The 26009-nt window shown below is 38.8% G+C and overlaps 1 protein-coding gene across 4 annotated transcripts in view; it reads left to right on the top strand.

Annotated features, from left to right (window-relative positions):
- Positions 1–26009, top strand: part of NCOR1 (nuclear receptor corepressor 1) — a 51789-nt gene that overhangs the window by 6365 nt on the left and 19415 nt on the right. For 2 of the 4 annotated variants that reach the window (XM_084272791.1, XM_084272792.1), the window contains exons 1-18: positions 204–309; positions 2190–2303; positions 4392–4448; positions 4903–4955; positions 6758–6824; positions 7815–7987; positions 9911–10001; positions 10506–10684; positions 11142–11196; positions 12001–12102; positions 17450–17580; positions 18525–18742; positions 19510–19572; positions 20233–20372; positions 21098–21224; positions 21817–22372; positions 24246–24375; positions 24683–24878. In XM_084272791.1, the coding sequence (XP_084128917.1) occupies positions 244–309; positions 2190–2303; positions 4392–4448; positions 4903–4955; positions 6758–6824; positions 7815–7987; positions 9911–10001; positions 10506–10684; positions 11142–11196; positions 12001–12102; positions 17450–17580; positions 18525–18742; positions 19510–19572; positions 20233–20372; positions 21098–21224; positions 21817–22372; positions 24246–24375; positions 24683–24878 (2518 nt within the window). In that variant the 5' untranslated portion in view covers positions 204–243. Of the gene's footprint in view, positions 1–126; positions 310–2189; positions 2304–4391; positions 4449–4902; positions 4956–6757; positions 6825–7814; positions 7988–9910; positions 10002–10505; positions 10685–11141; positions 11197–12000; positions 12103–14441; positions 14668–17449; positions 17581–18524; positions 18743–19509; positions 19573–20232; positions 20373–21097; positions 21225–21816; positions 22373–24245; positions 24376–24682; positions 24879–26009 lie in introns of those variants that run through there. The other 2 variants (XM_084272794.1, XM_084272793.1) reach the window with 2 other exon arrangements.

The raw sequence follows: 26009 nt of genomic DNA, 5'->3' as shown, positions 1-26009 counted from the left end.
CCAAGAGAGATAGATAACTGAAAATTCTTTTTAATTCTTGAGTGCTACTTTGGTTACTGAACACTCACTCGATTGTTACCAACATGACTGATTTCTCTCCATCTCTACCTCCTGTTTCCATGAAAGGACCCAGCTTTTGGAGGAAAGCATGAGGGACCATCTTCTCCAATTTCGGGTCAGCCTTGTGGGGAGGACCAAAATGCTTCACCTTCAAAGCTGTCAAAGGAAGAATTGATACAGAGCATGGACCGTGTAGATCGTGAAATTGCAAAAGTAGAACAGCAAATCCTCAAATTGAAGAAAAAGCAAGTAAGCATAGCAGGCACTGCTTATCTGCCAGTCATGAAGTGTGGAAAAACTTCATTTGTTGGTGGTAAATTTCTTTGCTACATGAACCAAAGGAGCAAGTGAAAAAGGGAAGGTTAAGCATCTGGTTTTGCTGGAAGGTTTAAATAGATGGGATATCATGTAGCTTTAAACATTTTTGAAAACAGGAGAAAGCTATGTAGGAACATCAACAGTAGATACCTTTATATTCTAAACTTTTGTTGTCAACTGGTGAAACAAAGGCACTGTGACTGTAATTTCAGCTTTAAAGATGACTGCTGGGTGAGGGGAGGCTATCACCTTTCTTCTTTCACAGTCTGTGCAAGGGGAGAATCCCTTGCGTGCATCTCCAAAACCAGAACTTGTACAAAAGTCCCTGGATCATCTGCTTTCACAAGGGAAAGAGATACTAACATCTGGAGCGAAGGTCAGCCTTGGGGGGAGTGTAGTAGTAGGAGGAGGGGTGTGAGTAAGCAGAGAGACCAGAGAAATAGAGGAAATACCACTTTTTTAGTACAGTCCTGTATGAACTTTGCATCAGAGAAACACACTTCAGCCACTGGAAGCAAAGGAAGTGTTTGCTGGCAGTAGCATTGCCTTCCCAGTAGCTGTTGTGGCCAGCTCAACCCACCCTTCAATCCAGGCATCTGTTACTCATTGGCAAAAGCAAAATCCTTTTCTCCTTTTCCTTTTATATCTTTCAAAGATCCAGACAGAAGTAGTATCAGCTTTAAGGTTTGGGGCTTGTTGGGTTTTTTTTTGTTGTTGTTGGAACTCTGTAGGAAGTTAGTAGGGTTTGTTAACTTGGAGGTTCAGGATAACAATGATTTTTCTATGGTCTGGAAGTATTTAATTAAGTTGGAATTTTATTGACCTGTAAAGTGACCTTCAGCAGAAAAACAAAAAAGGAAAAAAGATTGTCACCAAGTACCTGGCTGTGTGTTAATGATGCTTATCTGTGTGTGTGTGTGTGTGTTCATTTTTCCACAGAATCAGCAAGTACTCTGCATGTCATCTATGGAGGTTGATTTCTGCATATTTGTAGTATAATTTCACTGCAAAAAATTACAAAAACTGCTGTTGCCCACAATAATTGAGCATGTTTATTTATGGCATTCTACCAGAAATTTAGGTTTTGAATTCTTATGCAGCAACATAGTCCGTTCTAACCAGTGCTGTGACAGGAGATGGATCCCCAGTGTCAGAATTTTTGCTGGATGTGTGTGGCAGGCATGGATGACAGATACTTACATTTAAAAAAATGGAGATGTCACTGAAACAGAATTATTTGATGTGAAAGTAAATCACAGCAGCGTAGTAACTAGGAAAAATACTGCAGGGTTGGTTTTTTTCCTTGTTTGTATTGTAAAAGTCTTGGGACTTCAATATTTGGAGTGGTTTATTTTTGCTGTGAAGTACGTTTAGAATGATGTTCTCTGTGGTTGTTAGACTTTTCTACCTTTCTAAAAAACCAAGACAGTAGTAATAATGACACTTCAGGATCACTTCCTCTGTGAGAAGGCAGGTTTTGTCCAACTGCTTTCCAAAGTTAATATTTTTGTTTCAAGTTAAATAGTGTAAATTACAAGGTGAGGGTGGCTTAAAATGTCAAGGTGAAACAAGTCTGATTCAATGCAGATGAGTCTTGTAAACAGTTAATTTGGTTTAACCAATAGTGTAAAAAATAGTCTCATTGCTGTCCCTGTAGGCATTAAAACCATTTCATTCATTCCTTTTCAGTTAAAAAGAGAAATAACGGGCAGTGCTGCCTGTTGATCGGATGCATGTTGTATCTCTGGTGACTAATTACTGGGAAGGGTAACGTGGTGCGGATGGCTGATTTTCTTTCTTTCGTCTCTTAGCAACAACTTGAAGAAGAAGCTGCTAAGCCTCCAGAGCCAGAGAGGCCTGTCTCCCCTCCTCCAGTGGAACAGAAACACCGCAGTATTGTCCAGATTATTTATGATGAAAACCGGGTAAGCGTGCTTTTCACTCGACCCAGTGTAGCTGACCCAACGTGCTAAAATGTGTTAATACACTTCCATGGGGCAATTTTTGTTGCTTCTGTTCTACTGATATGCCCATCTCTCTGTTACCTTTCGTTTAAAGTAAATGAATATTATTTGCATGACACTTTTACTCTTGATCACAGGATCCTCCCTCCTTCTGTCTTGCAAGCAGTCATCATCCCTAGACCTTTGTGTTGAGAAACATCTCTCTCTAGATCTTTTATCTATCTACACAAATACAGGCATATATATATGTGTGTGTGTGTGTATGTGTATATAGATCCATTTGGGTCTGTACATATAGATAGAATGCTTTAAAAATTGATCTTGAATTCTCATTCTCACATGAATACTGACAAGCTTGGACAAAGACCTGGTGGTATTTAAATTAACTGAAGTGGAAAAACTTCATATGCTGTAAGATTCTGCACCTTCTTTTTAAGTTCTGATTTCTGGCACCAAAGATTTGGATAAATGAACAGATATGAAGAAGTATATAGGTGAATTGTGAGCTTATGTTGCATAAGTGATGATAAAAGTACAAGAGCTCGGTAATATCGCCAACAGTAGCAAAGCGCTTCCTGTGGGTTTTTCCCCGGCAGTTTGAGATTAGGGAGTTGGATATCTGCTGGGTTTGACAGGATTATGATCTTTTGTGAGAGTGGTATCTGTCTGTTTAATTTCCCAATTTCATTTTGTACTTTAGAGGAACAGCTAACTTCTGTTACAATAAGCTATTTTTGAATTTCTGAGATGGTAAAAATCTGCAGCACGATACTCGATTTTAGAGAGTAGAACTGTGCCCCAGTGTTCCATGCAGCCTGTTCTCTCCCTCCCTCTGTGGTCTGTGAAATGTTATGTATTTACTTAATACAGGCTGATTACTATAAAAACTGATGGAACCAATATACAGCAATACTTTTATTTCTGTTTACAAACCAGTTTTCCTGTTTTAAGTCTTTTTTCACATTATAATGTAATTAAAAAGCATTGAAGTCATATGGTCACCTACAAGGCTTCTTCGTGCTCAGTTGCATGTTGAGTAGTAGGCAAAAGAATGTGAATTTGAAGACCTCTTAAGTGGGCTACTGTGCAACCCTTCCTCTGCTAACTGTAGTTACAGGTGGGGTTTACAGCAGTTTGAAGCTGCTGTTACATTCAACTTGTGTTGTAGAATGGCAATATTGATGGGGCTTAATACAAAGAGCACGTGTCAGTTCTCACTGTCTTGAAACCTTGTAGTTTAGGGTGGTTACTGTTGGCTAAAATTTGGGTACAGTAATAGGGATAGAGTTCAGTTTTAAATGTTTTGAGACCAGAAAAAAACATTCTACCAGGGTAATACTAGAACATTTTCTAATACATAATTGTTTTGTACAGCTGTGAGTTCCAAAGAATTTCTAAGATTGAAATTACATGGAAAGAAGTTTGAATTTAGCAGAACACTTTTAAGAACAACTGGTTTATGGATTCGTTTCGCCGATGTTTTTCTTTGCTGATGACTTAGGGCTATGGGGGGGAAAGAAGTGAATGTCAACTAATGTATTGGGTCTCATCAGACTTGAGATGAGTTTCTGAAAGCCAGCTGTCTTATCCAGGGTCAGAATTATTTTGGGGTGTTTGCCTGGTTTGAGGGAAGGAGGATCTTAGACACTCTGTGTGTGTTTGTGTGTGTACACATTGATTCACCCTTTGCAGTTGGAGAATTGTAGTCTCTTAATTCCATTAATATTCAACATTATATATACTTTGTTTTACTGCACACCTTTCTTCCTGTTAATACTTGTGTTATTAAATGCATGTTCTTTTTGAACTGCAGAGGTCAGTTTCTGCTTTTGTGCTGTATCAACTTCCAGACACAGAGATCAGAGCAGTAACTGCACAGGTCAGGTACAGGTTTCTTGATCTGCTGAGGCAACGCTGCAGAAGTAGCTTGTGAAGGTTACAGTGTGATTGCACAAGGAATTAGTAGCTAGTGTAAGTGAAGGAGTTCAGGTACTCTTTTGATACTGACTTGATGTTTGTTTACTTACGCTGCACAAAAATTATTTGCAGAAAAAAGCAGAAGAAGCTCACAAGATTTTTGAAGGTCTTGGTCCAAAAGTTGAACTGGTAAGTTGTGATTTTTGCTTTGTCTCTTTCTTTTGTTCCATTTTCCATGTTGCCAGTGTTGTTCTCACATCTGTAAATCTCCTGTGGTCTGTAGGTGCAGGTTTACGTTTATGTATAAAAGAAATGGGTGTTTAGATGCACTGGTGAATAGAGGCTTGAGTGAGCTTAATGGCCACTCAAGTGCAATTTTTAAGGGATTTGAGTCTATCTGAGAGAACAGTTTGCAGTATGAAAAAAAATGAGATACTGTCATCTACATAAGTAGTTACAATCTAATTTTAAGTAATGAAATGATGTTTTGTGTTGAATGTCTTCTAGTCCCTTCAGATTGCTGCATCTCACATTGAGTGCAGTCTTGGTAGAATACTAAAATATTGTTAACTATATTGCATATGCTTTTAGTATTACACACATTGAAAAGTACTAAGCCTGCCTTTCTCATCCAAAATTGTAGCCACTTTACAATCAACCATCAGATACAAAAGTCTACCATGAAAACATCAAAACGTAAGTGCTTGAATACCTTGTGATTGAGCCGTTCAAGGAATCGAGACATAAACATCTGCTCACGCTTTTCATTGCTGTGATTCTGAAACAGGGTGTGTGTACCTTAACTGTAATTTAAAGCTTCCAGTGAGGTAACTTTCTGATTTCTGTTGTAGAACAGTTCTGCATGATGTGACTTACATATGCTGAAGGCAGAGGGAAACAGTAACTTTTTAGCTTAAAGATAAAAATCATATAACTCAAGTTGCTAATGCTTGTATTTTTCAAACTCTGAAATACCAGATTTGACCTAGACATGTCTAGTCAACTTTCCTTGAATGACTGTTCAAAGAAATGTGTCAAAAGCTACTGCTGTCAATAAACTGTAGGAGGATTTTTTTTTCTTTATTATTTTTGTTATCTATTGATTTAACCATGTACTCATTATCTCTCATGGGCTGTGAGCAGAGTTGTTGCATGTTACACTTGTTATTTAGGGCAAACCAAATTCAGGAATTTGAAATAAACTGCTTGTCTTCTCCTGGAAGAAACATGAACATGAGGGGGGAAAAATAATTAAATTATTTTTTTAATATAGAACTCTCTTCCCAAATGTGTATGACCCTTTTTTTTTTCTATTTCACTGAAGCAAATATTGTTGAGAAATTGAAATAGAGTTTTAAACTTAATTAAACACATATTTAAATGAAGCTGTTATTTTTAGTCAAATGTAAGTGTCCATAAATGATACGTCCTCCATGGGTTTTGTTGCATTGGATCCCTTTGAATGTCTTTGAATGCAAAGGTGATGGTGAACTCATTTCACAAGTCATTCATAATCTAGAACAAAATCTTAGCTTTTACATAGCTATGTCAAACCAATGCTGATTTCACTCTGTAGTTATAAAATACCAAACTAGTAATGACTGTACTACAACAAAAATCAACTTATTTTGAAACTGATATTTCTGCCAGAGTGGTGAATAGACCTGCTGAATTGTAACTCATTTAAGTGCATGTTTCTCATGAATCCTCGTTGAGAAAATCCCACTATACTGTAACTATGAAGACCAAGGGGTTTTCGTGGCTTCTCTAGGAGAATAAAACATTTAAGAATAAAACATTTTCTTTCATTCTCACTTTGAAACTCAAATTCTGGTGATTTTTGAGACAAACTTTACTGTTGTGGCATGGTTATCCTGGCTCAAATTTATTGAAGAACATTATTCTCTTCATCTCCATTCTGTGATTGTCTTATTCATAGTCAATTTCTGTTCTACCAGTTTTTACAAAAGAAATAAATTATCAGTCTCAGATTTGAGGAAATGCACAGTGAGCTACATGCTTAGTATTAAGTGCTGTAACTTCTACTACCATTTTATAACATTTTGTAAATACAGAAAAAAGTGCTACAGATGGCTGTCCTTTAAAAGCTTCTCTCCACTCCTTCAAATGCAGCTGTACAGCAGTTCCAAACTACTTATTTTTTTTGAGTTCTGTATTGTAAAACTCTTAACTTTCCCTGAAAACATAATACCTTAAGCCAAATGTACTCACCTTAGCATATTATCTCTCTTGTGGTAAAGGGAAGCACTTAGCTTGAAATTGGAAGCTTTTGTGTCTCAATTGCTTATTCCAGCCATCTTCAAGAGTCTGCTCTAATTAGGTGATTGTTTCATTAGGAATTTTCCCTCTGTTTTTTCTACCCTTGAAAATATTCTTTATAATAATAATCTATCATCTAGAATTCATATGGACTGCTTTGAGTAATTTTGAAGTTCTTGATTATGTAGTTCACTTTTTCCCCCAATTTTGTATTCCAGAAACCAGGTGATGAGAAAGAAGCTAATACTGTTCTTTAAAAGAAGAAACCATGCAAGAAAGCAACGGGTAATCCTAGCATGTTTTTATAAAAAGAGCCCATGAAGAGTTTTCTGTCTTTGATCCTTGACTTGCATTCCCAAGTGTGTCAGGAAAATCCCATTGATCAGAAAAAAATAAGATCTTAAGATAGAATTCTGTTCATAAGAAAATAAGTTGCAAGTTTATAACTGGTTATTTAACTGAAAACCATCTAAGGTGTACACTAAGGAAAAAGTTTTTTCTTTCCTTAAAAACATGAATGGAAGAGACTCAGTGAAAATCTTTACTTGCCTCACCTCTCTCTGAACTTCTTTTCTCATATAGTAGCTACAGTATCTGAAAGAAAATGGGGCAGATCTCCAATTTTATAAATCTGGCAGCATTTTTAATCAAACTTGTGAATATTGGATACCTGAATTAATTGACTTAATGCTTTCTCTTGCATGCTGCTATAGCAAGTTGCATACAGAGTGAGAAAGTTCTTTTCAGTGGTGTCTGAAAGATCATTTTTATTATTAAGAATAGCTGGAAGTTACACATCAAGTTGGAAGATTCCAGCATGAAAATTTAATGATTTTATCTTATTAATGACCTAGTTTGGGTTTGTTTTAATGTAGGAGCAGCTCCCTAAATATTGTTGAGATTGAGGATGTATTGCAATTATTCCAGCCCCGTTTTGTTAATTAAAAAATTAAAATAAATAAGAATTTAAAAATTAAATCAATTTAATTAATTAAAAGTTTGGTAGTGGAAGATGTGAAATTTCTGGAATGTAGTAATGACAGTTACCAGATACTGTTGTGATGTGTAAGGCAAAGAAATAGTGTGCAGTATTTCAAGACTATGTTTTGATATCGACTTCTTTACCTGTTCTCTGCTGAAAAGTTGGTAGATGTCAAGTTCAAAATGGAAAACCACTCTTAAGGAAAGGTTTGTCTGTTCATCCCTGGAGCCTACTCATGTCATGCATACTGGTCACTTAGTGTTTAGCTCAAGGTTTACTTTTGCATTTAACAGGAACAGAAAATCTGCCAACGTTATGATCAGCTGATGGAGGCATGGGAGAAGAAAGTGGACAGGATAGAAAATAATCCACGCAGGAAAGCTAAGGAGAGCAAAACAAGAGAGTACTATGAAAAGCAGTTTCCAGAAATCCGGAAGCAAAGAGAACAGCAAGAACGATTCCAAAGGTATTGCCATGGATTTGAAATATTGCTATAGAAAATAACTTTTAGGACTTAAGGCTTAAAATTATTTATAATAAATTGGTCCAGCTCAGTAGTTAAATGGCTACATTCATCACTTTATTCCTTAAAAAAGAGTAACAGTAATATATTATACAGTATGAAGTCAAATGTTCTTTCACTTGCTCTCTGTTTCATGGCACTGAGCTCAAGTTTGACTTCATCCTAAGGATCTTCATGACAGTCTGCCTTGTGTATCTATCTACTGTTTTATATTTCACTCTTCCCTTTCTCCCCCTATCAGCTTTGTCAGCAGTGCTGGCCTCATCAGTTCGGTGTCCTCCTGGGCAGGTTTAGTGATGTCCAAATTGTTCCTTTCTTATCCCCCTCTTCAGATGTGCTATCAAAACCATGTTTTCCAAAAGAAATGCAGAAATAGGGCGAACTAGCAAAGGGTAGTTAGGTTGTGGTGTTGGTGACACTATATGAGTTTAACTGCTCAGATGCACGAGAGGTTTGTGTAGTTGGACCATCAGCTTCAGATGAGCATGTTCACTTTGGCCTACACCCTAATTTATACTTAGTGTTTTTCAGTCACCGGGTGTCTGTGTTACTCCTTTTGAATCACAATCCCTATATTCATTTGCCTACACGTTCAAAACTCATTTGACTTTTTTAATTAATAATTTGAGGAATCTTTTGTTGTAGTTGCCATGTAACTTTATTCCAGACATTTTTATATTTTGAAGTATGTGAGCTATGACAATTAAGTCCCTATTATTAAATCTGAATCTATCAGACATTTGTTAAATGGAAACTGAACAAAAAGAGTCTTAAAAAGGAATGAAATGCAATTCATTAGAATGTTCACTGTGTCTATGGTACTGTAGGTAGTGCTTTCAATTAGAATCAGGTCAAGTTTGATACAGTTGTATTCAAATCTGTTAATCTAATGCTTGATATCATTTTAATACGACTTAGTTCAAGCCCCATAAAGATTTCATCTCATTTGTTTTCTAACCATCCGTCGAAATCCCCTTCCTCATAAAATATGAGAAACAAGATAGTTTGCAATATGACTTGAAGTCTGCAAGATCTGGCTTTGTGGAATCAAGAGAGGAAAAGAAAGTAAATTCTTAATGTGGAAACAGAGCTCTTCTCTCTAAGAAGCTTTTACTTTTGTACTTGCAAATTACTTGGGAAGGGGCCATCTCTCTATTTATGATCTCTAACGTAATGGCATCTTTGTCTATAGCTGTGCTTATAATACTATGACTGTGTAAATACTAAGGGTTTTGTGCTAATTGATTAGTTCAGTAAAATCCTTCAGCAAATGCAGATGGTATGTCCCAGTGATTTTTTTATCTCTGAAATGCATTTTGACCCACATGCAGTGATATATTACCATGTTCTGAAGCATAAGGATCAGTAGCTGAAGAATTCTTCCAAAGGACAGCTCTCCTGAGCAGCTCAAAAGTTTACAATGTCCCTTTGTTGTAAGGATCTCAGTGCTCTGTTAGTAACTTGACCAAACTGATGAAAGGCAATTCTAATGCACTTTTTTTTTCCCTTCAAAACTGTCTTTCACGGGGTTTCAATTGGACTAATCAAGATGTTGATTTCTGTGCCACTGATAAACATTTCTCATTCTCAGTGGAAGCTTGCTAATGTATCTAAAACACCACCTTGCAATGGAATCAGTGGCAGCACTCCTTTTCTGGTGGCAAATTCGCCTCTAAAACCCAGCAGTTTGAAATTGCAGTATGTGAGCAGAGTACTCTGACACTACTTAAGAAAGAACAGGCTGAACTAACTAATTTGGGTAACAGTATTTTAAAGACTTGAAGGTTGTCATAGTTGTGTATGAAGTCTGAATATATAGTTATTTTCCACCCTATCCTTACTGCTTCTGTTTTCTCCTAATTCTAGAGTTGGCCAAAGAGGGGCTGGACTTTCAGCAACTATTGCTAGAAGTGAACATGAGATTTCTGAAATCATTGATGGACTTTCTGAGCAGGAGGTGAGGTCATAGTCTGTACTCTGTTATAGAAGCACAGCAAATGACTTGATGCCCTTTTCCTGGCAGTGAAAGGTCTCTTTCTTGGAGGGTTTGTGGTTTTTTGATAAGAGGAAACCTTTGGGGGCTGGTCTAAGAGAGCGTGTGTGAACTTTGGCTTGAAACAGGTCTTATAAATACTTTTCTTTTAAGGCTCACGCTTCCTAATTGCATCTGTCCTAGATTTCTCATGTTCATTGCAGGCTGGCTACAACCTAGTTTTTTACAGCTCTAACAAACATGTGAAAACTCTGCCCTTCTAAAACCCGTGTTTCCTTTAACTGGCTGTGTAAATGTTTACTGGCATAGTGACACCTTCTAAGAGAGTTAAGAAGTGGACAAAAAGGCCTTTCAAGCTAACTGTGAATGTATGCTGTGGTGGAGCTTTAAGAAGCTGTGTAATTCAAGAACTGTAAACATTAATAGCAACTCTTTGTCTTTACTTTCTCCTTTATTCTTTGCCTGCAGAATAACGAGAAGCAAATGCGCCAGCTCTCTGTCATCCCTCCCATGATGTTCGATGCAGAACAGAGACGAGTGAAGTTCATTAATATGAATGGTCTGATGGAGGATCCCATGAAAGTTTATAAAGACAGACAGTTCATGAATGTCTGGACCGACCACGAGAAGGAGATTTTTAAGGAAAAGTAATGGGCTTTCTTATATTTTATTCTTATTTCAGTGCAAATGGCAGTTAAACCCCACAGTAAACAGTGGGTCAATTCAGAGTGCTGAAGCTTTTGTGCAATAAGGTTTGGTAATGGTTTTAGTTGTAAGAGTGAAACATTGCGTAATTCTAAGGCTTCTCTTAGTTTTCAAGTGAGTAGGCTCATAAGTAGTCCTTAGATATCATCTTACAAATAATTTAGTTCCATGATAAAATGCAAATGAGGAGAGTAGGTATGTGCTCTCATTAATATCACCTAATAGCTAATTTTAAGTGCTTAGTTCTAAACTTGCCCGATTTGAGAACTGGGATTTTTAGACTGACTTCAGTTGTGTAAATCAAAAACTCACTGAAGGCACAGATTGCTTGGAAGTCTGCTTTGCTTATTTGATTATGAATTATGTTGTTAAACTTAAATAATTTCTGATTTATAAAAGGTTTGTCCAACATCCCAAGAACTTTGGTCTAATTGCTTCCTACCTGGAACGAAAGGTAAGACCTTTTTTAATGTAAGTAGAGCCTAGGGTGGGATCCCTAACTTTCCAAATGTAAGTCATTTATCCCAGCATCACTTTCTCTTCCTGGAAAAAATTGCAAGGCCAAAAAAAGTTATCACTTTGTCAGGATTTTATAATACTGGTTTAGTAACACAATGCATGAAAGCATCTAACAGAAGTTAGTGAAATGACACCAATGAAAGAAAATGGCGCTTCATTTAGTTTTGATTTTATTTTCTTTTCAAAGGAGGTAAGCTTCTTTAACTATCTCACTGTTTAGATAAGGACATAATTGACTCTGCTAAGCCACTGTGCTATCTCAAAGAAATCTTGCCACCACCTTTCAAGTCACATCTTGAACTCAGCAGGTCTTACTGCTGCCTGAATTTGTCTTTAGAGCTAATTTTAATCTGAAGAACTGATTTTGCAGAACTGATCTGAGAAGTAATGGAGAATAAGGATTTGTTAAGACTCACAACATGAATGCTTGTGGCTATTATGATAAATAGAAGCTTTCAAACTTGCAAATTGTCTAGTGTAGATTAAATGATGCCAACTGAAGTAGCTGAGGGATGTTATAAATACACAAGATTTGCATTCAACGCTCTAATTTTATGCATAGTTATATTGTTATATTTGTGTATGAATTCACTTCCCTGCTGAAGAAACAGATCTAATAGAGTTTTATTTTAGTCTAGGGGCTGAATAATTTAAGTTTTGAGAGAAATAAAATACTAAGAGTGTATTTTTTTATAGCAGTAAAACCTAATCTTTTTTTCTTTTTGCTTTTTCACTTTAGAATGTTCCTGACTGTGTATTATATTATTATTTGACCAAGAAAAATGAAAATTATAAAGCCCTTGTGCGAAGGAATTACGGTAAACGCAGAGGGAGAAACCAGGTACTTAAAATTTATTAATCACTTAGGTGTTGTGTTGTTTCATGTTTACAATGGCCCTACTATCCCATATAGGAAACTTATTATATGTGAGAGAAAGGGGGACAAAAATAATTATTTTTCCTTTGCTCCTCTTTTCCCTTTTTAAGTTTAAGGAATCCTGACCTCAAGGGCATTCATGGTTTTAAATCTGGGTTATCTTCCTTTGTGCATTTGTGACTTTTTTTTTTAATTTCAGTATGACAGTTTAGTTTATTTGAGGACCCTGCCACAGGCACAAAGTCGAATCAGTCATTAAATCCTATGAAAAGCCATCATTAAATCCTAAACCTAACCCAGTGGAAGTTAGGTTTAGCATGTGACTTGCAGTGGAATATACATAATCACTTCATAATGTCAACATTTGTCAAAAAGCAGAAATTAATAGTGATCATTATTTGGTGGTCAGGCCTAAAGTCAAACTGGAACTTAGTAGCAAGAAGAAAGAGACTGATTTAATGCATGCAAATAAAAAATCCTGCTGATTCAGGAAGTGTACTTTGGGCATTTTTGGAAGTCTTTGTAGGGAAAAATAACAGCATGTTATGTACAAACCTCTTATAAATATATTTGCTAGGTTGCCAGGGTTAATGTGGGCATTGGAAAGCAAAACAAAAAGAAAAATTAAGAGACTTTGGACTTCATTTTTAAAGAAACCAGGAGGAGTGCTGTGTGTTCACTGAACATGTTTCCTGCTCCTCCCCTTCTGATTTCCCCTTGCATCTATCAGGTATTTAGGAAGCACTGAAAACAGAATGAATGGTCTGTCAGTGATGAGGTTAGGAAAGAAGGTCATACTGGAAAAAAGTACACAAGCAGAGGAGTAGATGTGAAAACCAAACCTGCTGGTATCTTTAGGTAGTATTTGTAAAGCTAATTTGAGTACTGGAAGTTGGTATAGATATGATGTGCTGAAGAAATACCCAGTGCTTTTTTGGATCCAGAGCTTGATGGGGGCATGGGAGGGAGGGTCCTCTCAAATTCAGGCTTTTAGAAATCCACAGACCTAAAAGTCCGAAGAGTTGTGGGTTGTTTGATTTTGTGAACAACTAAATACATGAGTTGGAACACTGAAACTGCTTTCCTTGTTTGTTCAACTCTTAATTACTTGCTCTGCATTTTAGCAGAGTTGTAGGTCTTAATTGCTAGTTGTTGATCCATGCTAAGTTCTACAGCAGATCACTAAACTTTGGGCAACTGCTAGACAGGTTTAATGTGGCCTCTGTGTTCAGGGTGCCTGAAAAATGTTGAGGAATACTTGCAAACTCTTTCTAAATGGGAAAATTTACCATCTCTGGAAGTTTAAATTCCAAAGTATTGTAGTTAGCATGTAGTAGGGAATTACATGGTACCAAAAATCATATTTGTATTTCTTAGTTTTATTAATGATTACTTGGCAACATCTCTAACAACTAATAAAATGAACCTGAGAGTGTTGAACTCCCTTCCTTGCCAGAATTTTTCTCTTCTGGCTGCAGAATGCAGTTCATCCCCCCCTCTCCCTCCCACGCCCCAGCTTTGTTTGAAGCCAGTATTTTTCATAGCTCTGAGTAGCAACTTGAAACTTCCTTGTTGATTGGCAAACACAAGTCATGTAAGATTTATGATGTGCTCTGAGATGTGCTCAGGCCAATAACAGGTGCTCCAGCTTAAACTCTTTAATAGTTCATATATTTTTGTAAATTAGAGGGCAAGCAAGTGGAATATTGCAGTGGAGAAGGTATTAATCATGGTAATGATGTTGAAATCCTTCAGAGGATGTAGTGAGTACAACTTAACTCAGGTTTCAGTGTGGAGGCTTTTCCTTTAGAGTAGCTGAATGCTAGGGTAAGGCACGGCAGGTTGAGATATAAGGCTTATTTAATGAATTCTGATGCCTTTTTGTCCTCAAATAGGCCTAGAAAGGAGTTTTTATAAAACGTTGCCTAAACCCTGTGTCTCAAACCGAAAGTGAATTTTAAAATTAAGCACAAGACTTCCCCATGGTGCTAGCAGAAAGCATGGCTCCCAGAGATCTCCCATCGGTTACCGAGAATTCCTGAAATAACTCATCGAAAGAAGGGCCTTTCTGAGTCAAGTTCATTGGCATTTGGTGTAGTGGAGGTGGGGGGAATGTTTCTGTGCTCTGCTGCCTGCTCAGCACAGCCACGGAGCCCTGTGCCTTTGCAGCAGGTGGTACTGGCCACTGTGATCTGACTAGACAGAAATTTGCTGCATGTCTTGCGACGGCCAATCAAGCCGGTGGGGATCACCTCAGCTGACCCCGGGGGGATTAGAAGGTTGTATGTGAGCTGGGCGACTCTGCTGGAGGCAGCTTAAGTGGCAGAATGACACAATTTCCTGGAATAAACACGTTGCTGGGTCAGGCAGCCTCTGCTAAAGAGCTCTGTGATGTCGGTGCTGGTGTGGGGTTTGTCCTTTTGAATTGTACCCTGAATTAAAGCCCGTCCCCTTGCCTGGATGGTAAAAGTTTTAACCAACAGATGAATGTGCAGGTACGTCGCTGACCGAGGCTTCAACTGTTTTAAGGTTTGTGTTTAACCTGCACTTGACCTATTGATTATGCATGTTAAATAAATTCATTGTGAAATAGGAAGTCTGGTTATTTACAAGGTGTGATGTTAAATTAGCTGGCAAAAAGAACAGAGGATTTTCAGCAATTATTCTGTAAATAGATTATAAGTAAAATACAGGTTTGGGGATTTTTTTTTTCTTTTCTTAAGAAAATGCAATTTTTAACTCCCTGTTTTTGAGGCCAATCTGTGCAGCACGATGGAAATGCTTTACCTTAGCATGTCTCTGACATCTTGCTTGAAGGAAGTGCTTGTATAACCAAGTAATGGTAGCATCTTGAACGCTAACAATTTGCAGCAAGATGATAGCAGGCGGTGTTTGGGTTTTCTGCTTCAGTTTACATAATTAAAATGTCAAAACCAAGTCCTTTTGGTGACTGTTTTTGGCCTCAGTTTTCTTAGTGAAACAGTGACACCTGCTGCTATGCTTACAGGAGGGTTATTTCCTCCAGAAAAAGAAAAGCCTGTTTTGAGGAATTCTCCAGTGGCCTGTAAAATCTGAGTTAGTGAAGCCCTAGAAGAGCAGTCTTGGAGATCTTGGTCCTTGTCTTTCCATGAATTGCCAAGTGTACTTTGGATGTTTGTTTGAAAGGTAGTGTTATATAAATATTACATGTAATTTGCTTTTTGAAGTTGACTTGCAAAGTCTAATGCCCAGGAAGGAACAACTGGGTTTTGCACACACTGAACTTGAGTGGAGGCCATCTGGGTATGGCAGTTCTGGATGGAGGGCTCGATCAATGGAGATGATCTGTTGAGCCCTTTCAAGCCCCTTCAGTGTTAACTCCTGCGAATGGAGTTCCCTCTGTGCAGCCACGCCTCACTCCCCACCCTCTCTTACTCCCTAGGCTTTATGATAACATATTTAAGGCAGAATTTAAACTGTAATCATGCATTTTAAGTAAACTTGAGGTATTTTCAGAGAGGATAACTCTTTCTTCCTCTCCCTCCCCTCGCCTTTAACTTGAAGTTCTGCCTGCTGTAGCCTCCCCTGCAGCCTCAGGGTTTCTTGTCTGGCTCTTGCTGTGTGGCACCCAGCACAGAAGGCTTGGATTTTTCTGTGGCACACAGAAGATCACCTCCTTACAAATACTTTTCAGTGAGAAGAGACAATATGGATCAACCTCTACAGGCTTGATGTGGGTTTCTGGCTTTTGAGGCCCATCCGGAGAATTCATTCATTTGCTGTTTGCTTCATAAGGGTTCTGGGAACTTGGGGAGTGGGTTCTGTGATTGATTTTTGTGGCAGACAACTACTGCTTGGTATTTTAACCTGGAAGGGAAGGGATTTTCAGGTGAGCTGTGGCAAGATAAATCAGCAGTGTTGGAAAGCAAGGCGTTTTGGCTACATACAGACATACCATTGTGGGTGGCATAAGCGATTGTTACTCTCCTCGATATAATTAGGGAGGATAACAACACTAAGAATTAAGTCTCTCTTTTCTGTAGTGACATTTGATAGATCTTTCCTACTACTTTTATTTTTCTTGTATATGAGCAGTGTCATTTTTGTAATGCTTTCTTAAAACAACACAGGATATTTGACTTGGTCTAATATCAAGAGGCCGCCTCTAATAATGAGCTCAGACAGGGAATAAAAGGCACTGCTATTTTTCTTGCCTCCCCTTTTTTCTTTTGGTTGGGGTTATTTTGGTGAGATAAGGAATAGCAAAAACAGTGCCACAAATTTTTCTTACTATTTTTAGATTTCTTTTAAATTTTTTTTTAGCAGCAGTAAGGGGCCAATGCTGGTAATTCTACGTGATCACATTAAGTAACTGCAGTTTCTTCCATTTATTTTTCTTTGAAGCAGATTGTATCTTCTGGAAAGTTAAAATCAAATTTATGTGTTTTCTAAAGTGAGATACTCTAATATATAGTACTCATCTGGCTTGCTTTGAAAGACAAGGAGCAAGAGTCCCTTAACAGGGAATGGGTAAATAATAGTTTGTGCTGTTTTCCTTAGGATAATGGTGGGATAGTGGTAATTACTTTATTGTTTCTCAGTGTTTATGTGCTTGTAAAACTATCATCTCTTATTGTTGAACAATTACATTTCTTAATTACTAACAACAGTTTAGAGAAGGTGGCTTAGAGTTGGTCATAACGCTCGTGCTGTGAGATCTTCTGCTTCCAAGTTGTGAGCTATTGGGTTTCACTGGTTTAAAATGGACGGTGCTAAAAATAAAATGGGAAAGGAGCAACACCATTACTATGCAAGATGTTGGTCAGACCTCTCTAAGCACTTTTAAAATGTTGCTGTTTGTTTTTAGTGTAGCATACAACAGTGGGTGTGTTTATACGTGTACATTATCACCTCTGTGCTCCTGCTGCTAGAGCAGCCTGTACCTCCATGGAATTTATAAGACAAAACACACTGTCTCAATGGGGCAGATGGCCAGAGGAAACAAGAGAAAATAAATTGAGAGGTACTGAGGATATACACAATATAACTGTGTTCTAATATAGAGAACCTGCATGCTTTAGGACAAAGGGGACTTCTGAAGTCTGGGAGATAATGCCTACATTATGTTCATCATGATTTCAGGGTGCAAATACATGTTACGGTGTTCACAGAGGCATTTTATTGTTATGTTGACCAGAGTGCAGTGCCTGTAACTTAAAATATCACCAGGTGGGAGGTGAGGCAGCATCAGGGTTTCTGCTGCTCTCAGTACAAGCTGCTGCACCTTTATGTGTTCAAGTTGTTAAAACGTGTAATTTCTATTTCATTTCAGCAACAAATTGCTCGTCCTTCTCAAGAAGAAAAGGTAGAAGAAAAGGTAGAAGAGGAAAAAGCAGAAAAAGCAGAGAAAAAAGAGGAGGAAAAGAAAGATGAGGAGGAAAAGGATGAGAAGGAGGAATCTAAGTAAGTAAATACACTGACAGTGCATTAATTCACTCTGAATTGCTGGGGTTTTTGCAAAGATCGGAAGAGGATTTGCAAAATCTGGACTGGTTGTTTTGGTTTAACCCAGCCAGCAGCTTAAACACCCACCCAGCTCCCTACAGAGGGATGGGGGAGAAGTGGAAAAAAAGTATAACTCGTGGGTTGAGATAAAAGCAGTTTAATAGGACAGGAAAGGAGGAGAATAACGATGGTGATTATGATAAAAGACTATACAAACCAAGTAATGCACAGTGCAAGCACTACAATTGCTCGCCACCCGCTGACCAATGCCCAGCTATTTCCTGAGTTGCAGCCCTCCCCAGCCAGCTCCCCCCCAGCTTATATATGGAGCATGATGTCAGGTGGTATGGAATATCCCTCTGGCCAGTTTGGGTCAGCTGTCCTAGCTGGGCCCCTTCCCAGCTTCTTGTGCACCCCCTGCAAAAGAGGTTCACACCTCCTCGCTGTCGGGGCCTGGGAAGCTGAAAAGTCCTTGACTTAATTGTAAACACTGCTTAGCAACACATAAAACATTACTGTACTATCAACATTATTTTTATACTAAATCCAAACCACTCCACTCTACCAGCTACCAGGAAAAAAAATTAACTCTATCCAGTGCAAACCAGGAGTCTGGTGGGGTCAGAGTTCTGCACCTGTAGTAACTATCATGTTGGTTTGGGTTTTCTTGTATGTTCTGTCTTGGTGTTCAAATTTCTTTGAAGTTGGTAATATTGTGTATCTCTGTTATTCTCTAGCAACTGAATTGTGGGCCAGTAAGTGAATTGTATTTCACTAAAGGTGTTTTTTGGGTTTGTGGAGTTTTGCTTCTGGTTTGGGGATGTCTTTTACATCCATATTCAGGTATATCTGTTCATAAGGACTACTGGAATATGACTGAATTATACTTTCACTATTTCTAGAGAGAATACCAAAGAAAAGGACAAAACTGAAGTTGCACCAGAGGAAACAGAGGAGAGGGAGCAGGCCACTCCTAGGGGCCGAAAAACTGCCAATAGCCAGGGTCGCCGTAAGGGCAGAATCACCAGGTCAATGACAAATGAAGCTGCACAAGCAAATGCTGCTGCAGCTGCAGCTACTGAAGAACCACCACCGCCTCTTCCACCCCCACCAGAACCTTGTGAGTTGCATTTATAGGACACTTAGGGACCCATCTACTCCTCTGGCTCTTCGTCTTTATTAGGCCTGCTTACAATTGTGTGGTGGTGTAAAACGAGTGTAACTCCATGAATCTTACATGTGTAGTCAGGTGACTGTTAGAACCATGTGAGGAAAAACAAGGCAGTTCAGCCTTTGTGTCATAATGACATTTCCTCTTTGCAGGATGGATCTATAGAGACCCAGATACCTTTTACAGGCTGCAAGTCAATGTGTGTCACTCGCAGGGGTCCTCGTTAATTACTGATACTTGAGTACTTTGTGGAGCTTTGTAACCTGACATAGAACCTAACAAGTTGTTTCTGCATTAGATGGCAAGAGGCTTCTTTAAAATAAAAAGCTCCATTCTTGGCACCTGTGGTTAGGAAATGCTATGTTATCTCTGACTGCATTTCTGAAAAGAAAGTAGTTGATGGTAATTATTCACAGTATAAATAAAATTTTAGAGATAAGCACACCTAAGTTACCTACAAGTCTTCCTCAACTGATAATTAACCATCATTTTGTAGGCAGAATAGTTTTGAATAGTTTGCTCTGCTGAGATTTGGTGGCTCCTACTATGTCTCTAACTTGGTTTAACGGAGACTGACTACTTCCCACTGACAAGAGGAGCTTTCCAAAGCGACCTGAAAACATAGATGAGTTGACTGTGTCAAATAATGGCATGCATGATTGGTGCCATAATAGTGAAACCTGGTCTTTTCTCTGATTGCTCTGTTTCTCTTTCAGCTTCCTCAGAGCCTGTGGAGACATCCCGCTGGACAGAGGAAGAAATGGAAGTTGCTAAGAAAGGTAAACCTTGTAAAGCTGTCGACCTGAATATTGACTTCTGAGTATTTGTATTTACAAAATCACAGTAATTACCTGACTTACTGAATATGAGTGTGGTGATTTGGGGTTTTTTTTGCAACATTGAATGAACAGTTTGAAATTTACTCTTGTTTTTTCTTGAAAAAAAAAGAAGACAAGAAAAAGCAAACATCTTCAACAGACAAAATAGGGATTTTCAACTTTATTTTTCATATGAGCTACTTGGAAGTGTCTGATGTTGAACTTGGTCCATGGAAGTCTCTATGACATATGTGCATTTTCAATGTAATGTCTTTATAATTTAAAAAAAAATACTTATGTATAAGACTTTTTTTTCCATAGAAAAGCTGGTGTAGTGTATACCTTGTCTATTCATTTGGCAGATATTATGACCTGTAAATCAATATTTCAGCAGAGATGCTACTTATTAACAACAGCAAAGGATTAAGTTTGAAGGCTGCCTAAGCAGACATTGAAGTTGACATAACTCCTTGGGAGGCAAAACCCCCTTATCATATACATTATCATATTGAGAGCTCTCCTAAGGACAGCCATACTTCTGTATCTGTTGTTCCCTTTATTTGGGTTTGGATAGCTGAATTATTTATTGTAGTAAGTATTGGCTCTTGTGTGTTTGAACAGGCCTAGTGGAACATGGACGGAACTGGGCGGCAATTGCCAAAATGGTTGGGACGAAAAGCGAAGCTCAGTGTAAGAACTTCTACTTCAACTACAAAAGGAGACACAATCTGGACAGCCTCCTCCAGCAGCACAAACAGAAAGTAAGTGCAGTGGGCATTGGATATTTTGCAGGGGAAAACTTGGCATCTTCCTGAAGCCATTCATCACGCTTCACTAAGGCTGTTTTGCAATAGCCACTTGTTTCCTGATCTTGTTTTCGTGTTCTGACGTAAATCTCCTAGGAAAGGCGGCTGATGCTCACTGACCTGTGATGCTAATCAGTTCTTCCTTTAAAATGCAATAGAAAAATTTCTATCAGATAGAACACTCAAGCCTGAAGAATTCTTGAGTGCTCTAAAAGCCACGTTCCTTATCAGTGCACCAACAACTGTAGATAGAAGTTCAGGTCATTGCTGTAGAACTTTGAAGCACTAGCCTTGCAAAGCAGAGCAAGAGCATTGATAAAGACCAGGAACCAGGAAAGCTTTGGGGCATCAAAAGTAGAATCCTGAGTGCTGGAATCCTCTGAACTGTGGTGTTATCCCAGTGCTCCCTCACTGAAGAGTGTCAGTGTCTGTGCTTGCTGCAGTGGTTATGTTATCCCCCAACCATATCTTGAGATAGTGGTGTGTTCCCAAAGTTATTTTTGACCAGGAGCAGCAAAAACTGGCCTGAATTTGAAAGTGTGTGTCCTTGTGAATGAATCTGTGCTAAATAGAGCATCTCTGTCTTTCATTTTGACCTCAGATTCATAAATGACAATGCATGTAAAAGGAAATAATACTTGCGAATTTTCAGTTCCATGTGAATGTTGTGTCTTTATCAGTCTTCGCGAAGGCCCCGTGAGGAGCGAGATGTATCACAGTGTGAGAGCGTAGCTTCAACTGTGTCAGCTCAGGAAGATGAAGATATTGAAGCATCTAACGAAGAAGAGAATCCAGAAGACAGTGAAGGTAACTGTCTTTTCTGGGAAGGAAACGTGTATGCAGAGAAAGGGACATGTTTGGGACCAATTCTATGCTTAGCAAGATACATTCCACTTAATAGTGCTTAAATGCTGTGCTTCAGTTAGATTTTTAGCAATTGGAATTTGCTCCACTAGTATTAAGCAGCAGATGTTGTTACCTAATATTTTGAGATGCTTTGGCCATGCTATCTTCAAGAGGATAAACTGATGGCACCTGGTCAAACATGTTAATTTCACTAATTAAAACTCTTGTCTTCTGGTACTGTGAATGTTGACTCGAGTCTTGTAATAAAGCTGCATCATATGTGGAAGTAGCAAGTCTGACAAATGCACAAGAGTTTACTTGGCTGGCTGTCTCTAAGATGAGAGCTAGCTAAGTATTCTTATTTCTGTAGTTCCAGTCTCCCTCCTTAACCGGTATCTGCTGATTTTTTGATTTCTCTCCATTTACGAGTCAATTTCTCAGGGCAACTGTCCTTTGTTTTGGGGCAGCATACATGTATTTTATTATCTAAAGAACCAGTTCAGTTAGATTTTGTTAATGTTTTAATGTTTGTGCCAAAACTTTTTTCCCCCAGGTGCTGAAAATAGTTCTGATACAGAAAGTGCCCCATCTCCAACTCCAGCAGAACCTACTAAACCAAGTGAAGAAACTCCACCTGAGAGTGCTGCTTCAAAAGTGACCACTGAGGCATCAGCAGAACAAGACTCTACCGTTAAACCTGCAACCAGCACGTCTCCTTCCTTAACAACCCAGAGTGTATCATCAGTTGAATGTCAGAACCCTGAGCCACAGGTTAAGGAAGAAGTAAATAATGAGGCAGAAGAGCCTATGGAGGTTGACAGTAGAAGCCATCCAGTTGAAGCTAAGCCCGTGATTACTCTTCCAGTGCATACCAAAGTAGAACCTGTAGAGGCTGAAATGAGGCTACCAGAGAACATTCAAGTGAAAATAGAGAGTGATACCAAAGAGAGAGATATGGAGAAACCCAAGGAGAAGGCAGAACCAGAGGAAATGGACTATAGTCTGTCACAGCAAGTTAATACAGCAAGACAAGAATCCCATTCGGATAACGATTCCAGTGCCACCTGTAGTGCTGATGAGGAAGTTGATGGAGAACCTGACAGACAAGGGTGAGTTTAATCATTTAGTGTTCAAATACTGCTATCTTTAAGAAGCTTTTAAAAGTGATTTTACTGAACTGATCCAAAATCTCTCATTGATAGCAACATTTTTGTTACGAGTTTCTACTAGGGAAAACATTTCCAAAGAGCTCTTGCTAGAAGTGTTGTAACAGAGGGAAGTGTTGATTTGAAATTTTGGTGAAAAACCAAAAAAAGGGCCTTCTAAGGACAGGGCAAGGCAAAAGTCTGTTGTGATAGACTAGGTAGGTAGGTAACAAACTAGCACAGCTACCTGGAAAGCTAGAGAATGATGGAAATGAAGTCAGAAAATGGCAATCGTGTTAATTATCTGGAAAGAACAGCAGCTTACTGAAACAATGAAAATTTGCCAAAACAAGAAAAGAGATTCAAGATGCTCCTGGCATGAGTTTCCCTAGTAAGTAGCTCTGTGGTGCTTCTGGTGGGGAGGGGAAGATCTTGCTGCTCCAGGATTTTCTGATACACAGCTCTTCAGAAATTGGTGACCAACTGAAAAATGAATGTGTGGAATTCTGCAAACGCCCCAATCTATTCACTAAAAACTCAGGAGGGATTGTGTAACTGCATCTGTACTGAAGTTGTTTGTCTGGTTTATTGCCTTTACACCATCCTTATGAATGAATCTACACATTTAGAAGTAGTTTTGAAATTTTTTTTATCATGTGATTGGTTAGTGTGGGATAGAACGTGGGCTCTCCGTTCTCTCTGATGAAAAACTGAAAGTAGAGCCAAAATTTTGGGGATGGTGTTGTTTTAATTCTCTCACAAACTCATTTTGGTAAAAACCATCTAAACCTCTGAATTTCACAGGGAAAATAGCCTGAGTATATCTTTCAGTAGGAGATTAAGCTTGCTTTAAAAAAAAAATCTAGGGGCATAAAATACTGATATTTTAGTTACCTTTTAAGGTTTTGTGTTTATTTGCTTGTATAACCTCTAGAGAGTCCTGTACCCAGTTACTGTCATTGAACCATACATAAATCAGCAGAACTAAATTTCCTGAAGCCTATTAATAATAGAGTGGTGGAAGCACTTCTCACTCTTACCAGTCGGTGTCCGTAAATTAACGGGCGAGTGTCTTGAGAAATGGATGACCTCTTTCTCCAAAGCACACCATGTCTTAATGCAGGTGCTACTTCCTGGCAACTTAGACAAGGCTGCATGTCTTTGGAGCTATTTTTTTTATCTTTGTGGGGGGTGGCTGACACCACTGATGATATTTGAAGGTTTTTTTAGTGTTCTGCTGGTGTAATTCCTTGTAAACATAGCGTAGTGTCTGAGCCAATGCCCCCTCCTTCCCAGTGGTCTTAATATACTTGCAGTAGTACCAAGGATAGATCCTAAATGTCAAAAGTATCTGGTATCATTGTTCTGTGTGTGCTCTTTGGAAGAGTGCAGCTGATGGTGTTCCTGCACTTTCTTGCCTCTTCAGACACCATCTTTGCTCTTCACAAATACATTCGCTCTCCATATGAAAGTAGCCTATTGTGTGCTACTATTTCTTTGTTCCCTGTGGATGAAGTAGTGTTTCCTAGCAATTTTTTCAAGGTATCATTTATAAAAAGGGCTGCATCCTAGCAGTACTGTGCATATAGAAAAAACATACATAGATTTCTGGTGTTCTGTGTATTTCTGTGTAACATAAAAACACAGCAGCATCTGGTGATTATTCTACTGGATGTGCTGTGGCACAAAACACGACCCAACCCTGATGTTTCAGCTCTTATTCCAGCGTGCTGGAACTTTTTTGAAGTTGAGGGGCTTACTTTTGCCTGTAGATTTCAGATGTTTCATCTTGGTCCTTTTGGTGATATTTTCCCCATCCTTCTATCTCTCTTTGCAGTATCTTCAGCAGGGAGGCAAAGCCGTCGCTGTTAAATCCCGCTGGCTCGATACTGGTATCACCCACAATAAAGCAAGGACAGATGGACCTGCAACAGCTTCACCACCGAGCTGCTGTCATACCACCCATGGTATGGAGTGATTTAAGTGATGTTTGAAGGATTATTTGTTGTCCCTAAAACTAGTTGCAACACTAAAATGGCAAAAAAAAATGTGTAACAAATGAAGAAATACATAATTTGCTTTATCATACTTTTGTGGGGGAAAACAAGCTAAGTACAAAGAAATACATAAGTAATAGCCTAAAACCAGTTGTGAACCATTTCAAACACTCATATGTAGACAACAGCCACTGTAGCAGAGGCGTTGAGCAAGATAGTTACTTTAGTAAGTGCCTGTATCAATGTACCTGCTGTTAATACCTTCTCCTCCTGGTAGGTTTCCTGCAGTCCCTGTACTGTTCCTGTCGGAACACCGGTGAGTGGCTATGCGCTCTACCAGCGGCACATTAAAGCCATGCACGAGTCAGCGCTCCTGGAGGAGCAACGCCAGAGGCAGGAGCAGCTGGATATGGAGTATCGAAGTGCTGTGAGCCCTTGTGGCACTTCCAAGAGCCCTAATGTTGAGTGGGAAGGTAAGTGCTTTCACTTCTGTCATGGAAATAACCCTGCATTTTTATGTCTGCCTGTTATGCTGCTGCCTCACTAAGAATGAAAGTTTATTGTGCTGATAATTACTGCCTTCTGATGGCACTTGATTAAAGGAACCTGTCTACTGGACAGATCCTGCTGCAGTTACCTTGTTGGGAGAACTCCCTTGTAGCCCACTTTAATAAAGCAGAATGACTGGCTCCATTTGGTGAGATCCAAAACCAGTTGTTCCTATGGAAAGATTCAGAAAGATTAGGCACGCAGGTGAGAGTTCCCAGATATCTGCGTGTTCCAGGGGACTCCTTTTCAGAAACTTATGGTAAAGATGGCAGAGAATTACTGAAGGGGTGTGAGCACAACTGAGAGGAATGTTTTACTGCACTGGAGTACACATGTGGATGTTGAGCCCTGGAGTAGGGCACGGACGTAAGGCAGAACTGTCATGTCTTAACCTGTCTGTCTGCAAAAGGGCTGTGTGAAAGGTTCTTTCTCTGGGCAATATGATGGTTCATTGCTTTTATGTGTATATGGAGGAGACTGAAGGCAGGATTTGAACCAAACTCTGGGATTTGGACCTGTGTTCTAGATAAACCAGTGAGATTGATGTGCTGAATGTTACAATGCTAGAGATACCACAGGTGCATAATCCTGTGTTTCTGAAATTTATGTCTTCATGTGTTGTTTCTGTTGTCTCCACAGTAATTAACAACACAAACTATCATGTTCTTTGAAACTCAGGTATTCTGTTTTTAATGTGTGATGTTTTTAAGTCATGTTATGGAAAGGCTTCATATTCATCACTTGCCTAAGTAAAATGAAAGAAACATAACCATTTCTTTGCCTGTTAAAATAGTGAGAAAGGAGCTTGTAGATTTGGAGAGGAGGGTAAGACTGTGGTTTCTGGAAGTTGCTTCTTGAGGTAGAAAGTCTGGCATTGCTTAAAAGTAGCATTTAACTAAAATACTACCTAATTCTTGGCATTGGCAGTACAGTATTATTAAGTGTGGGAAGTTCTAGGGCGAAGCGTCTGCCAGTAAAAATCAAGGTGGTTATTGAGGCAGATAGAGGGAAGGATAACACAGAATCAGAGAATCATTTAGGTTGGAAGACCATTA

Source organism: Gallinula chloropus (genome assembly GCF_964237585.1).
Source record: "Gallinula chloropus genome assembly, chromosome: 19".
Classification (NCBI taxonomy): domain Eukaryota; kingdom Metazoa; phylum Chordata; class Aves; order Gruiformes; family Rallidae; genus Gallinula; species Gallinula chloropus.
The sequence above is the reverse complement of the archived record's forward strand: the minus strand, read 5'-3'. Positions and strand labels throughout refer to the sequence as shown.